Below are 13678 nucleotides of genomic sequence, written 5' to 3' on the forward strand. Positions count from 1 at the left end.
CCACGGGCGGGGGGGGGGGGAAGGCAGACAATTTGGCTATATGGGGCCCTGAAATTCCTGATGGCGGCCCTGCACAGGGTAGATGAGGAGGTTGAAGAACAAAGTTGCTTTGCGGCTATATCCAAACTGGCTCACCCCCCCCCCCCCCAGGACACCTCTGAGTAATTTTCCAGAGCATGCACAATCCCAGTAGTCTTGGTCTTGTCACGCTTTAACTGGATAGTGGCTCGAATCTCAGACTCTATAATAATAATAATAATAATAATAATAATAATAATAAGGGGCAGTTCACCTGGCGGGTCCCGCCACAAAATACAACGCGAGATTTTTTTCTGCCGTCGGCAGGAAGATTCCTCCTTCCATTGACATCAACGGGAGGTTTGGGTCGGGATCGGGCAGGACGCTTCAGTTTCCCGCTAGCTGAAAATATCAGCTAGCAGGAAAAAGAAGCTTCAGACTCCCATTGAAATGAATGGAAGGTGGAATTTTGCAGCGAAATCCGACGCAAATATCCCGCCGTGTGAATAGGGCCTAATAATATAATAATAATATTAACAATAATATAAGTAATAATGATAATAATAATAATAATGATGATGATGATGATAATAATAACAATAATAATGTTTTTTTTATTTTGTTATTTTTATTTGGCCGGCCCCTGGCTCATCACTAGACATTACATCCACAGTTTACAGCTAAGTTAGAATGCAGCGCCGTTACCTGGGTCTTCTTTTTACCCCAACATTTTAAAGCATTCCTCTGCTTTCTCTGCACATCTGATGTCTCGTCTTCTGTTACACTCCCTCACGGTGCATCCGAAACAGGGAGAATATAAAATCCCTTTTGGTAGAAAGTCCTCATAAGGCACTGAAATCAGGAATTAAAGTGATATCATCTTCACGGAAATCATCACAATTTTTTTTTTAATGTGCTATGCTGGACGGCCACCTCCTCATTGTAAAAAGAGGATGGAATCAGGTGGGGGTAGTCAGCTTCCAGACCTCCATAGAGAAGTCCAGATGTGGCAGAAAAACTCCACCGAGGATTTCCCCCATTGCATTGCAAAGTGTAAAATCTGCAATGAAAATTGACAGCTTTTCAACGACAAAGTGGGCATGCTGTGAATTTGGAAATCCGCAGCATGCCCCAATTTCCCTGCTGATTTTTCATGCAACGCCCCCTTAGCTGGGCTTAACACAGTGTATCAGTTTTGACTGGAGTGTTCCTTTAATCTGGAACTCCATTTTAAATGGATTGTCTCATGAAATCAACACCTGTCCATGGGCCCTATTAGTGCATATGGACGTCATAGAGGGTGGGGACCCACTCAGGACCCCCCTAAATGAGTCAGACTGGAGCCGTCCATTTATTATATTTGAATGGCGGCCATGTAATACAACATTTCCCCCTAAATATTTTGACAGGCTCCATGTGAAAGTGGATGTCACTAGTGAGACAACCCCTTTAGTCTTCCTTCCCACATATTTTTTTTTGTTTTTTAAATTCATGAAATTATTTTTATTATTTTATTCATTTTATTATTTTAAAATACGTGACAAAAACGCTAGAAAAAAGCCACACCCAAAGCATGCTGCGTCTAGGAAAAAAAACGCCACTGACCACAAAAACGCAACAGAACGCCAAAAGCAAAATCTCACTGTAAGTTGTGCTTTTTATATTTTACTATATACTTTAAAGGGTTTCTCCAGGCATTTTATATTGATGGTCTATCCTTGAGATGGGTTATTAATATAAAATCGGTGGCGGTCTGACTCCTGGCACCCCCACAGTCAGCTGTCTGAAGTGGCCGCTGTCATGAACATTGCGGCCTCTTCATAGCTTACCGGACACAGGACCGTGCACATTCATAGTGGTTGTGCCTGGGTTTGCAATTCCGGTCCCATTCAAATGAAATGGGCTGAACTGCAGTACCAGTCACAGCCCATGGACAAGGGTGGCACTGTTTCAGTAGTAAAAAAAAAATACTTTTCAAATTCCATGCAACCCATTTAATGGTAAACCAAATCACTCCTGACAATAATACTATCCCCTTATACTATCAGTCCCTGATGGGACATCAGATCGTTCACTTACTGCTATAGTTTTTCAATTTTTCCATTTTTTCTTCATGACCTAGTCAGCTTAGTATAATCACTGCTAATGGTATATTTGAGGTAGAAGAGAGATTCAGTGCATATGGGAAAACATAAAACATATTTATTTATTTTTTATAAAAATTCATTAGTAAGTATATTTTATCAGGGGGCACTATTGGAAATATAAATATAAAAAATACATGAGATTATTTAAAATTTTACCAGTGCTATCTTTAGAAATAACAGAAGTTCCGTCACAAGAATCACTGTTTTTCTCAACACACTGGGCAAATGCTGTGAGGAGAGAAAGTTACATAGAAGAAAAATATCAGAAACCTCAAAATCAAAATGAGCCAATTCATATGTTTAACCTTTTTGTTGAGCAGCTGGAAACAAAGCAAAAGAAGCATTAGATTTCCTAAGCAGCAGCACTCAATGCCAATCAGCTGCTGAAAAAGCATATACAATTTAAGGGTACATATAAAAACAAATAAAACCCTGGAATTCTAATGTAATATTTCTTATCTTGAATATGGGTACAATTTTGGGCTCCACACTGTGAATAAGATATAGTAGAGCGAGGGAGCGTTCTAAGGTGGAAAATAATATTCATAAACGGGATGTTTCCCTCTAATAAGGATGGAACAATTGGTATTTTTCAAGTTAACCTCTGAGCGATCGTGCCAACCTTATACATGTCCATTTTTTAGTATTCAAAAACACAAGTAATTAACTCACCAGCTAATGGTAGGATACAGATGGTACCAAGGAGAGTGATGAGGAGTCTCATGGTGACGAAAGGGATTAGATATATGATATTGAGCTATATTTCTTCCACTAATACTGTGTGATTGAACCCACCCCTTATTTATATACACTGAGAGACTTTGTGACATCATTTAGACACAACCTATAATTAGGGCATTGGCCGTTTCTTTCAATAGATTTGGCAACACAATCCTGTTGGCATTCATAAATACAATATAAAGCTAAATACACAACTATTTACCCGGTCCAATGTAATATTTACCCAACCAACACCAATCCAGATGGTAATATTAATGTGCTGTCTAAGAAAACATTTCTAATAGTAAAGTGAGGTACATGAAGTACTTGGAGCATCCTCAGTTTGAAGCCATTGTCTTCCTTGAGTTCCTATGTGGCACCATGCCCTATCACGCAAACAATTCCTCATAAAGGACCAGTACATGGCACACACCCGGACCTCTGACCATTGCACTTGCTTTGTTCCTGGCCCAGTCTATCTCACAAAGACCACAACCTTTTCCTGTTGACTTTACATGTGGCTCCTGACTTCAGCATGAACTGACTGTGCTTTTCTGTTTCTGCCATCTCAGCCAAGGCTACCACCCTGCAGCTTCAACTTCTGGTTATTTACCCCTAATAATAATAATAACAACAATAATAATAATAATAATCCTAAGAATATTTATATAGTGCCAACATATTATCAGACTTTACATAGTGACAAAACTAATGAACAATTCAAACAAGAGGAGTGGGGACCTTGATCGCAGGAGCTTACAATCTATGAGGAAATATGGGAGACACAAAAGGTAAAAAATGCTTGTTAAGTACAATGGTCCGGCCGACTTATACACAAATGGGGTATTACACATAAAGCTGTATGAGCCGGTCACCAGACAGTATCTGTGGGGGTCAGGTTCTCATGACTAATGTAATAGTGTGGTCAAGGAAAGAAATCAAATGAGAGATTGTTATAGGACTGTCTAAAAATATGTCCCAATATTGTGAATTAATCTTAATGTCCGGGAAAGTGCATTGCAGGGGACGGGTGCAGCACGAGAGAAATATTTGAGACGGGAGTGGGAGGTTCGGATTATTGCGGATGTTAATCTAAGGTTCTTGGCAGAACGTAGAGCGTGAGTAGGGTGGTAGACAGAAATAAGGGAGGAGATGTAAGAAGGTGCAGCACTGGGGAGAGCTTTGTGGGTGAGAGTAATTATTTTCAATCTTATTCCGAAGAGAATAGGCAACCAGTGCAGTGACTGGCACAGGGGAGAGGCATTTTTGTAGAGGTCCAGTACAGTCACTGCACAGGGTAGAGGCATTGATGTAGGGGGTCAACTTCAGTGACTGGCACAGGGGAGAGGCATTGGTAAGTGAATCACACCGACAATGAGAGTTTTGTCTGTTGCCACAATTAGAAAAGGGCAAAATCTGAAGTTGAAAAACCTGCAAGTCCCTTCAGTGCAGTCCACCCCACCTGCAACTATCTCTTGTGAAACATAAGGGTTCATTAGACTTTTTGGAAACAGCAGAAGAGTAAGAAGTTCCAAAATAGATTAAACAGATCTAGAATATTTTTTTTTTATCACATTGTACTGGATGGAGTAATTGGAATCAGTCTGTGATTATTAAGATGTTGACGCAGCCTCCTACCATTGGTCTATTTGGAATTATTGGGTGGTTTCATAATTTGACATAATTTCCATGTGTAAATAAACCTTCCCAGATCTGGTGATATGTGACATGAAGTCATCCCACTGAAGAACCCTATAGAAGATATTATTATGTTATCTATAGAGTGACAACTTATATCTCAGCTCTGTATATAAGCCATCATCACTCACTGTCCCAATTGGAGTTACACAATTTCTGTATATTTTTGGACTGTGGGAGAACATACAAACACCGTTCAGGACTCCAACATGGTGAGGCAATAATGCTAACCGCTGAGCCAACTTGATGACCTAACGACCTAAGATTTAGGGTCCATTTAAGTCTTCCACAGAAAACAATAGATATAAAATAATGAATAGAGCTCTCGTTGTGTTGGAAAAAGGAGGTAGCAACCATCAAGTGAGCCTCAAATTATCATAACCAGATCTACTCAATTCTACGAGCAGCCTGTCTCATCACGGGTCATAGCGTAGCTTGGCCTGCTGCCTAGTCTATCAGTCAGGTACAGTACATTAATGTCACCATGTAGCTCATACTTAGATGTCAGAAACTTTTGGAAAAAATAATGAGGAAACTTGGCTATTGTTACTAGTTTGCAAATACAATGACATGAAGTTTGCCTTGTCACAGAGGAGATCTTGACGCATGATAACTGAATAACCAGAAGTAGAGGTCCAGCCCGGATTTCAGTGTATAAATACAATAGTCATATGTATCCCACATACAGAGAATCAGAATTGTGTAACTTCACTTTGTCTCCGCCATGATGAGATCCTTCATCATCTCTCTTACTATCTTCTCTGCCATCTCATGCACAGGTAAGACAATATCTGTGGTGGTAGGTAGACTCTTCCTGTAGACTCATCCAAGAAGATGACTGTATATGTATAGGATATGTGCTGTATATTACTACTTATAGATGTATTATTTATGTCATATCTAAAGACAGTCACCAGTATGATGGACTCCAACACTCAACCAGGGTCTACAAGATTTCCCTTACAGACCAAAACGTAACTCTAAGTATGTTATGTAGATTAAAGGGAACATCTCAGCAGGTCTCATATTCTAATTTATTTCCTTTGTATATTGTGCCCTCTTTGAATATAAAACTATTGAGCCTGTTCTCTTTGGAGGAATCATGTTGGCTTGAAGCTGGTCACTCGGAGGAGGACAATCCATCTACATGCTGTTTTTTCTCCATTGGGTTTCATTGTCTTTAATAACTATTAATATATTTTCAGACATAAAAATAATCCCATAATAAGATAATGTTCTGTCTCCTAGGTCTCGCTCTTAAATGTCTTCAATGTATTGAAAAAAACAGTGACACATGTGTGGGGGTCTCAGTTGATTGTCCGGACTCTACTGAATGTTTGGTGGTCTCCGAGCTCTATCGTTCCCGTGAGTATTACTAAGTTCTCAATCTAGTATATGCTATTTTTGTTTCAATGTTACATTTGATACTAATAAAAGGACACTACCACTTTAATTCTATATTAAAAAAGATATTCAAAAATTTTTGAAGTGGTTTAAAGAACGCAGACTCAAAGCGAGGGTAATGAGTGAGGAGGAGGGGAGCACGTTATAATAGAAAATCATAATAATGCCATCTATAACTTGGGTACCAATTCTTCTTGTCCTATACCCTGCTCTGATCCCACTAGGTCCCGTTATAGAGCACAAAACCTCTACTTTGTATCCAATGACCTTTTTATTAATGAACATTTTAGGATTTTCCTGGTGTCCCGCGCTATCACCGTACATTATTTCTCTAGTGGGGTAGTATTGGCCATACAATGTAGTATTACTTGCTGATCATTCCAATGAATATCCCACCATGTTATACATGGACAAACCAGGTCCGCCAAGAGCGAAACCCACTCTTTGTTAGTGGCACTCCTCTCTGATGAAAAGTGTGTGTGTGTGTGGGGGGGTCCTCTTTTTATAACATCCCCTTTGCCCCTTTTTTTTTATTGAAAGGGCATGGAGAGGGACACAGACACCAAGCCCTTCTGTCCTGGATGTCAAATCCCTGGGCCATAATGGGGGCCTATTTTGATTCTTGCTATGGGGCCCCTTCTTTACCATATGTGCCACTGCTTGGGGAAGTTGGCCCGCGGCCCTTGGACACTGAGATCTGCTTGGCCACTCACTTCTCCCCTGCAGTACAGACTCTGATCTGTGACTTTGACCTGATGGTTCCTGATTATTAACTTTTTTTTTCTTTTTACAGGGGGTGACTTATATCACTCCATTAAAAAGGGCTGCAATCCGGGCGTACCCTGCAACTCGGAGAACTATATCTCAAATTTTAATAATAAAGAAATAAGAGTTCGTGTTCAATGCTGTAGAGGAGACAACTGCAACACAGATAACTACTACAGTAAGTACCTAATTTCTGATATTTTTACAGATGTAGCAGAGATGATTTTGTCATGTATCCCTTTTGGGAAATATTGTGATATACCTCTGGGTTATAATAATGTTAACTACAGTCCTATATCAAGCCACAAATAACATATTGTGATATCATAATAAGTTTTACCTAAATTTAAACTCAGCTCTGCTACATCTGACAAACTACATTGGAGACAGCTATACGCCAACTGGTTCCTTATTATCAAATTGTAGACTGCAGTGAATACCTTTATAAATCTGTTGGTAATTCTTCCCCACAGTAATTCCACTTTCAAAAATGTTAAAGTGAAGCTCTACCTTTGATTAACTTTGGATACACAGTCAGCAGATGGAAAATCTATCATCTTTTTGCTTTTTACACTTACTTTATACTTGACTTTTTCCCCCTTTTCTGCAGTATAGAAAAACACTTTTCTGTTAGTAATTGGAAACCATCAGTAAACTGCTGTTGATGGATCTGTCATTCTAATGATATGTTCCTATTTATTATTTAGTATATAGGGCATAATGGTGTCCTTCTATATATTAAATTAACTCTTTATTTACATCTTAGTACTATCTGTGGCTGTTGTTATTAACATGTGGCTAACAAATATCAGTGTCAGGATTATTAATCATTTAGTCAGACTATTTAGTTGTAGATGTGTTAATGATATGGGATGTCCTTGGTATTCTCAATAATTAGGATGCAAATAAAGTTATAATAAAATCTGTATAGAGCAGCCTTTTGATGGTTTCCATGTAGTAACTAACTTCTTATTTACACAATGATCAGTGACTACATCTCATCTACAGCGCACAGTGTATTCCGGAGGAGTCACTAAGCCACTTCCTGTCTCTATGATTTCTGATTACATCAGAGGCTCAGACTGACCTTAATTCTCCCCCCACTTTTGACTTCTAGTGCCCCCTGAGCAAGAAGAGCACAATGGAAGACTGTGCACCTCTTGTTATGGAGATGGATTGAAAGAATGTGTCAGTGACCGCACGGTTAAATGTTTGAATGAAGAAGACAAATGTGTTGATTATATCGGAAAACTCACAGATCCAGGTATTATATATATATATATATATATATATATATATATATATTATTTATATTCTGTATTATCTGATATATCTGACTTTATAGATGACTTGTAGCATCTTGAGAGGTGCCAAGATACATTAGATAAGCCCCAGTCATCTGCTGTATTCTGTGGGGAAATCAGCAGCAAGTGTAAAATGTCCCTGCAGCACCACCACAGGAGAAATGAAGCATTACACGGTTCCCATTACAAATTAATGGACACTCCCATTAACACATGGACGTGTTGGGTCCTCCAGAGTGAGAGACACTCTTTGTTGCTCTTCACTGTAGCTAATAGATGAGAGGACTGAATTGGAACTCCTCACTATTAAATCAGTAATACCTAATAGGATATTTGAAAATAGATTTTCTAAACTAGACCACCCCTTTGTTAAATTTCCAAGTATATGAGTGGAGGTTCACCAAAGCATATCTCCCAACAGTCCAGGTGTTTTCAAAACTATTCCGCAAGTGGGACCAAAATGAGACAGGGCTTATTTCTAGACAGCTCAGTGAGGATTTCGAGTCAGAACGGAGGCGGACATTAAAATGTTCTGTCATATCTCCAATTACCGGGAGGTATGTATATGAATGACATCACTGAATAATCTCTAATATTCTTTATTTACAGGAAATAATACCATAGAACGCAATTTCAAGGGGTGCATATCTCCTATAGCTTGTGTACTTAAGTTTGATGCACTGTTTGGTGTGAAAGAAGTTCAGACTGATACATTTGAATGCAGTGACTAACAAAATGTTGTAAAGGTTGTAACTAAAACCAAATAAAGCATTCAAGTCAATGTGTGTCAAAACTTGTCTCATATTGGGAAAATATTCACCTAGTTCCTCCATGCACGGCTCTGGTCCGAGGCTCCCTATAGTCTAATCTCCAAGAGACAGGTCCTCAGACTGGGCCATGTTAGAAAAATAGTGGATGCCCAGGTACCGTCATTTCAGGTCCAGGACTGCCCACCTAGGGCACCATTAGGAGGGGAGCATGATTTTTTGATTGAAAAAACAAAGCTCTTTCTTTAACCGGTTAAGGACCAGGCTGTTTTACAGCTAAATGACCAGAGCAAATTTCACAATTTTGCTATGCGCTTCTTTAAATGACTATAAGGATATGTGCACACAATATCGACAATTACGGCTGAAATTACGGAGCTGTTTTCAGGAGAAAACAGCTCCTGCATTTCAGACGTAATAGCTCGCACTCGCGTTTTGCGAGGCGTCAATTACGGACGTAATTTGGAGCTGTTCTTCATTGGAATCAATGAAAAACGGCTCCAAATACGTCCCAAGAAGTGTCCTGCACTTCTTTGCCGAGGCTGTCATTTTACGCGCCGTCTTTTGACAGCGACGCGTGAAATTACAGGTCGTCGGCACAGTACATCGGCAAACCCATTGAAATGAATGGGCAGATGTTTGCCGACGTATTTGAGCCGTGTTTTACAGGCGTAATTCGAGGCGTTAAACACCTTGTTTACGCCTGAAAATAGGTCGTGTGAACCCAGCCTAACTCTGCAGGTGAATAAAGTTCACCTTTGAATTTTACACTCTTTTTAAAGGACAGATAGGGCTTTGTTTTAGTGGCATTTGTCAGTATATATCATTTTTATTTTTTACTCTAAGGGTATGTGCACACACACTAATTACGTCCGTAATTGACGGACGTATTTCGGCCGCAAGTAGTGGACCGAACACAGTGCAGGGAGCCGGGCTCCTAGCATCATACTTATGTACGATGCTAGGAGTCCCTGCTACTCCGTGGAACTGCTGTCCCGTACTGAAAACATGATTACAGTACGGGACAGTTGTCCTGCAGAGAGGCAGGGACTCCTAGCATCGTACATAACTATGATGCTAGGAGCCCGGCTCCCTGCACTGTGTTCGGTCCGGGACTTGCGGCCGAAAGACGTCCGTCAATTACGGACGTAATTAGTGTGTGTGCACATACCCTAAAGCGGGCAAAATTGGAAAAAAATGCAAGAATTTAGCAATTGCGTCAGTTTATGCTAGCATTTTTCACACATAGAATGGACCACAGACAAAATTCATCTCCTTTCACATTCTTCCACTTCTCCCGTGCATGGGGATACCAAATATGTGTGCCTTATTCACTGTGCGGGCATGTGCCAGGGCTTGGCATAAAAGGAGGCTTTTTGGCCTTTTCGGTCCAGGAATTCTGCACTTGACTTTATAGCCGCATACTGTTTTCTGGGGGGCCTAATGCTGCTGAAACATTAGAATCACCCCATAAATGACTTCATTCACACAAGTAGACACCTCAAGGTTTTCTTCAAGGGGTTTATCATATTTTTAGAAAGTCCAGTTTTCTTCTGAAAGTTTCTTGAATAAGATGAAACAAAATAAAATTAGCATTTTTATGCGTCAGTTTATGATACCATTTTTCACACACGGTATAGACCACGGACAAAATTCATCTCCGTTCACATTCTGCCACTTCTCCCGTGCACGGGGATACCAAATATGTGTGCCTTATTATCACATAGAGAAGTAGGAGGGCGGACGATAGAAGAAGCTTATTTCACAAATCGCCTTTTTTCAAAGCTGGTTTTACAAAACTCAACAGAGTTTCTATAACACGTCCAAAATATCTGCTCTTGAAGCCGAGATCCCAAAATATTCATCTAGGGGTATAATGGGAATTCATTTTTTGGGGTTTTCGAAAATAAAAAATTGCAGGTTTATGCAAATGGAGCTCTCCAGCAGATGAACTTTAGAAAATATGCAAACATGACATCCACCCCCACCCATTCCCTCCCTCACCCTTGGAGTAAAATCGGGGGGAAAATAAAACTGTACTGTAGGGCAAATATATTTTCAACTAATTAACTAAAATCTGATAATTCAGAACAGCGTGGTATTTTTTTAAAACATGGCTCAATGCACAGGCCTAGTTGTGAGGGACATGAGGGACAGAAATATCGGGAATCTTTGCGGTGCCCGTCTTTTCTGCAGACGCGCCACTTTTTCTGCGGCTTGCTTCTAGTTGGTGTGGGGGGAATCCGAGTGATGAAATGTCTTTCAGTCGGTCGCGTGACATCCTCAGACTGGGGGCATTCTCGGGTGCCCTGAACATCAAATATGAGGCCTTCAATAATTTTCTCCTGGAAATCCAGGTATGTGTCTCTGCCTCTGTTTTTTTTGTAGAGCACAAATGAGTTGTGGATTGCCACCTGTAACAGATAAATGGCCACTTTTTTCTACCAGGTTTTTGTTTTGCGTTTTACTAAATAGGGCTGTAAAACCTGGTCGCTTAAATCCTTCCCCCCATGTACTTGTTATATTCAGACACGCTCACTGGTTTGTGCTTGTCCGATGTTGCCCCTCTTTCCCTCACTGCCACTGTTCCTGCGGTATGAATCGTGCTTAGTAGATACACATCTTTGCGATCCCTGTACTTGACCGGCAGCAATTCCTCAGATGCATAAGTACAGGAGTCCCCCTTTACCATGCGCTTCCCCACTAATTGCTGCGAAAAACCAATTCGGTTTTTGCGCATGGTACCACATGCTCCGATCCTTGCAGCAAGCAAATGCCTAAACAGGGGCACACTGGAATAAAAATTATCACAGTACAGGTGGTACCCCTTGTGAAGCAGAGGCTGCATGATCTCCCACACGATCTTACTGCTGGTGGAAAGATCAGGGGGGCATCCAGGAACATTTATTGTGCGGTCCCGCCCTTCATAAATCCTGAAGGCGGTGGTATATCCTGACCCGCTTTCACACAATTTCTAAAGCTTAACGCCATATCTTGCCCTTTTGGAAGGTAGATATTGGCGAAAGCTAAGCCTTCCATGGAAGTTGAGGAGGGATTCGTCCACGCTTACATTCTGCTCAGGGGTGTAAAGTTGCAGGAATAAATTATTGAGGGAATTTATTAGCGGTCTTATTTTGAACAACAGGTCGTCTGTAATAAATAAATGGAAGTAATCCATTTGGACAAAATTTGTATTGTCCACAGTTATGCCAGGAGTGGCAGTAAATCCGTGGATTCTAGGCCCAAAAGATGGAGCAGGTGCCCATACAGGAACCTGAACTGGAGGGACCAGGCTGTCCCGTGCTACAGCACTACTAGGCCCTGTTCCATGTTCTACAGTTTCAACTGCGTCAGGGACAACGTCCCCTGAAGATGAACCTGAAGTGACGCGATCATCGTCACTACCTAAAACAGGTTCCAACTCCGATGCCATCTCTTATGCGGTCTCAGACTTTGACCACAGCAGGGCGAATGCCTCCTCAGCGCTAACAACTTCCTCGCCATAACGTCACTAACACTAACTAAACAAACTAACTGGTATATATATATATCTACACTACCGCTAACAAAAAAATAAACCGCTATTGCGATATATATTATATATATATATATATATGTGGATATATATATATATATATATATATATATATATATAATTATATATTCCCTACCTGCCTATTCTAATATAATAAAAGATAGAAAGGTAGATAGATAGAAAGAAAAGATAGATGGATAGATTGTATAGATAGATAGAAATCTATCTATACAGAGAATGTTTTACAGTGTTAGGCTGGATTCACACGAGTGTTGCGTTTTTGCGCGTGCAAACAACGCAGCGTTTTGCGCGCGCAAACACCATTTGACAGCTGCGTGTGTCATCCGTGTCTGATGCGCGGCTGCGTGATTTTCGCGCAGCCGCCATCATAGAGATGAGTCTAGTCGACGCCCGTCACTGTCCAAGGTGCTGAAAGAGCTAACTCTTTCAGCACCCTCGACAGTGAATGCCGTGAAAAAAAGAAAAAGTTCGTACTTACCGAGAACTTCCCGGCCGTTGCCTTGGTGACGCGTCCTTGGTGACGCGCCTCTCGACATCGGGCCCCACCTCCCTGGATGACGCGCCAGTCCATGTGACCGCTGCAGGCTGTGCTTGGCCTGTGATTGGCTGGAGCTGTCACTTGGCCTGAATTGTCATCCCGGGAGGTCAGACTGGAGGAAGACGCCGGGAGTTATCGGTAAGTCAGAACTTCGTTTTTTTTTTACAGGTTCATGTTTATTGGGATCGGTAGTCACTGTCCATGGTGCTGAAACAGTTTAACTCTTTCTGCACCATGGACAGTGACTATCTCCTGACGTCGCGTACCGATAATTTTTTTGCCGGGTTAGGCCAAATCGAGTTCGGCCGAACCCGGTGAAGTTCGGTTCGCTTGTCCGGCTTCGCTAATCGCAAAGACACTCCGTTTGGATGTTCGGAAACAGAAAAGCACGTGGTGCTTTTCGGTTTACATTCATCCTTTTGACAGCTGTTGCGCAAACACGCAGTTCGCACGGAAGTGCTTCCGTGCGACATGCGTGGTTTTCACGCACCCATTGACTTCAATGGGTGCGTGATGCGTTGAAAACGCTGAATCAACGGACATGTCGTGAGTTTTTTGCAACGGAGCAACGCTGCGCAAAAAACGCTGCCATGTCTGCACGGCCCCATTGACTAATATAGCTACGGGCAACGCACGTGAAAATCACGCGCGTTGCACGCGCGTGTTTTACGTTCGTCTGAATAAGCCCTAACACTGTATTTTTTTCTCAGTATTCTTCTGGCAGCAATTCTCTCGAGTCTCTTCTTATCCTCACACTGAAA

At 41.2% G+C, this 13678-nt stretch overlaps 1 protein-coding gene across 1 annotated transcript; it reads left to right on the forward strand.

Moving 5' to 3' along the window:
* Positions 1-5289: 5289 nt before the first annotated feature.
* Positions 5290-8787, forward strand: LOC142662294 (phospholipase A2 inhibitor gamma subunit B-like; the record flags this gene model as incomplete). Its single annotated transcript, XM_075840434.1, has 5 exons — positions 5290-5362; positions 5832-5948; positions 6781-6930; positions 7870-8016; positions 8666-8787. Coding segments are annotated over 5 exons (609 nt in total), but the record flags the coding sequence as incomplete, so codon positions are not given.
* Between the last annotated feature and the right edge of the window lie 4891 nt (positions 8788-13678).

This window comes from Rhinoderma darwinii, chromosome 10, assembly GCF_050947455.1.
Source record: "Rhinoderma darwinii isolate aRhiDar2 chromosome 10, aRhiDar2.hap1, whole genome shotgun sequence".
Taxonomy (NCBI): domain Eukaryota; kingdom Metazoa; phylum Chordata; class Amphibia; order Anura; family Rhinodermatidae; genus Rhinoderma; species Rhinoderma darwinii.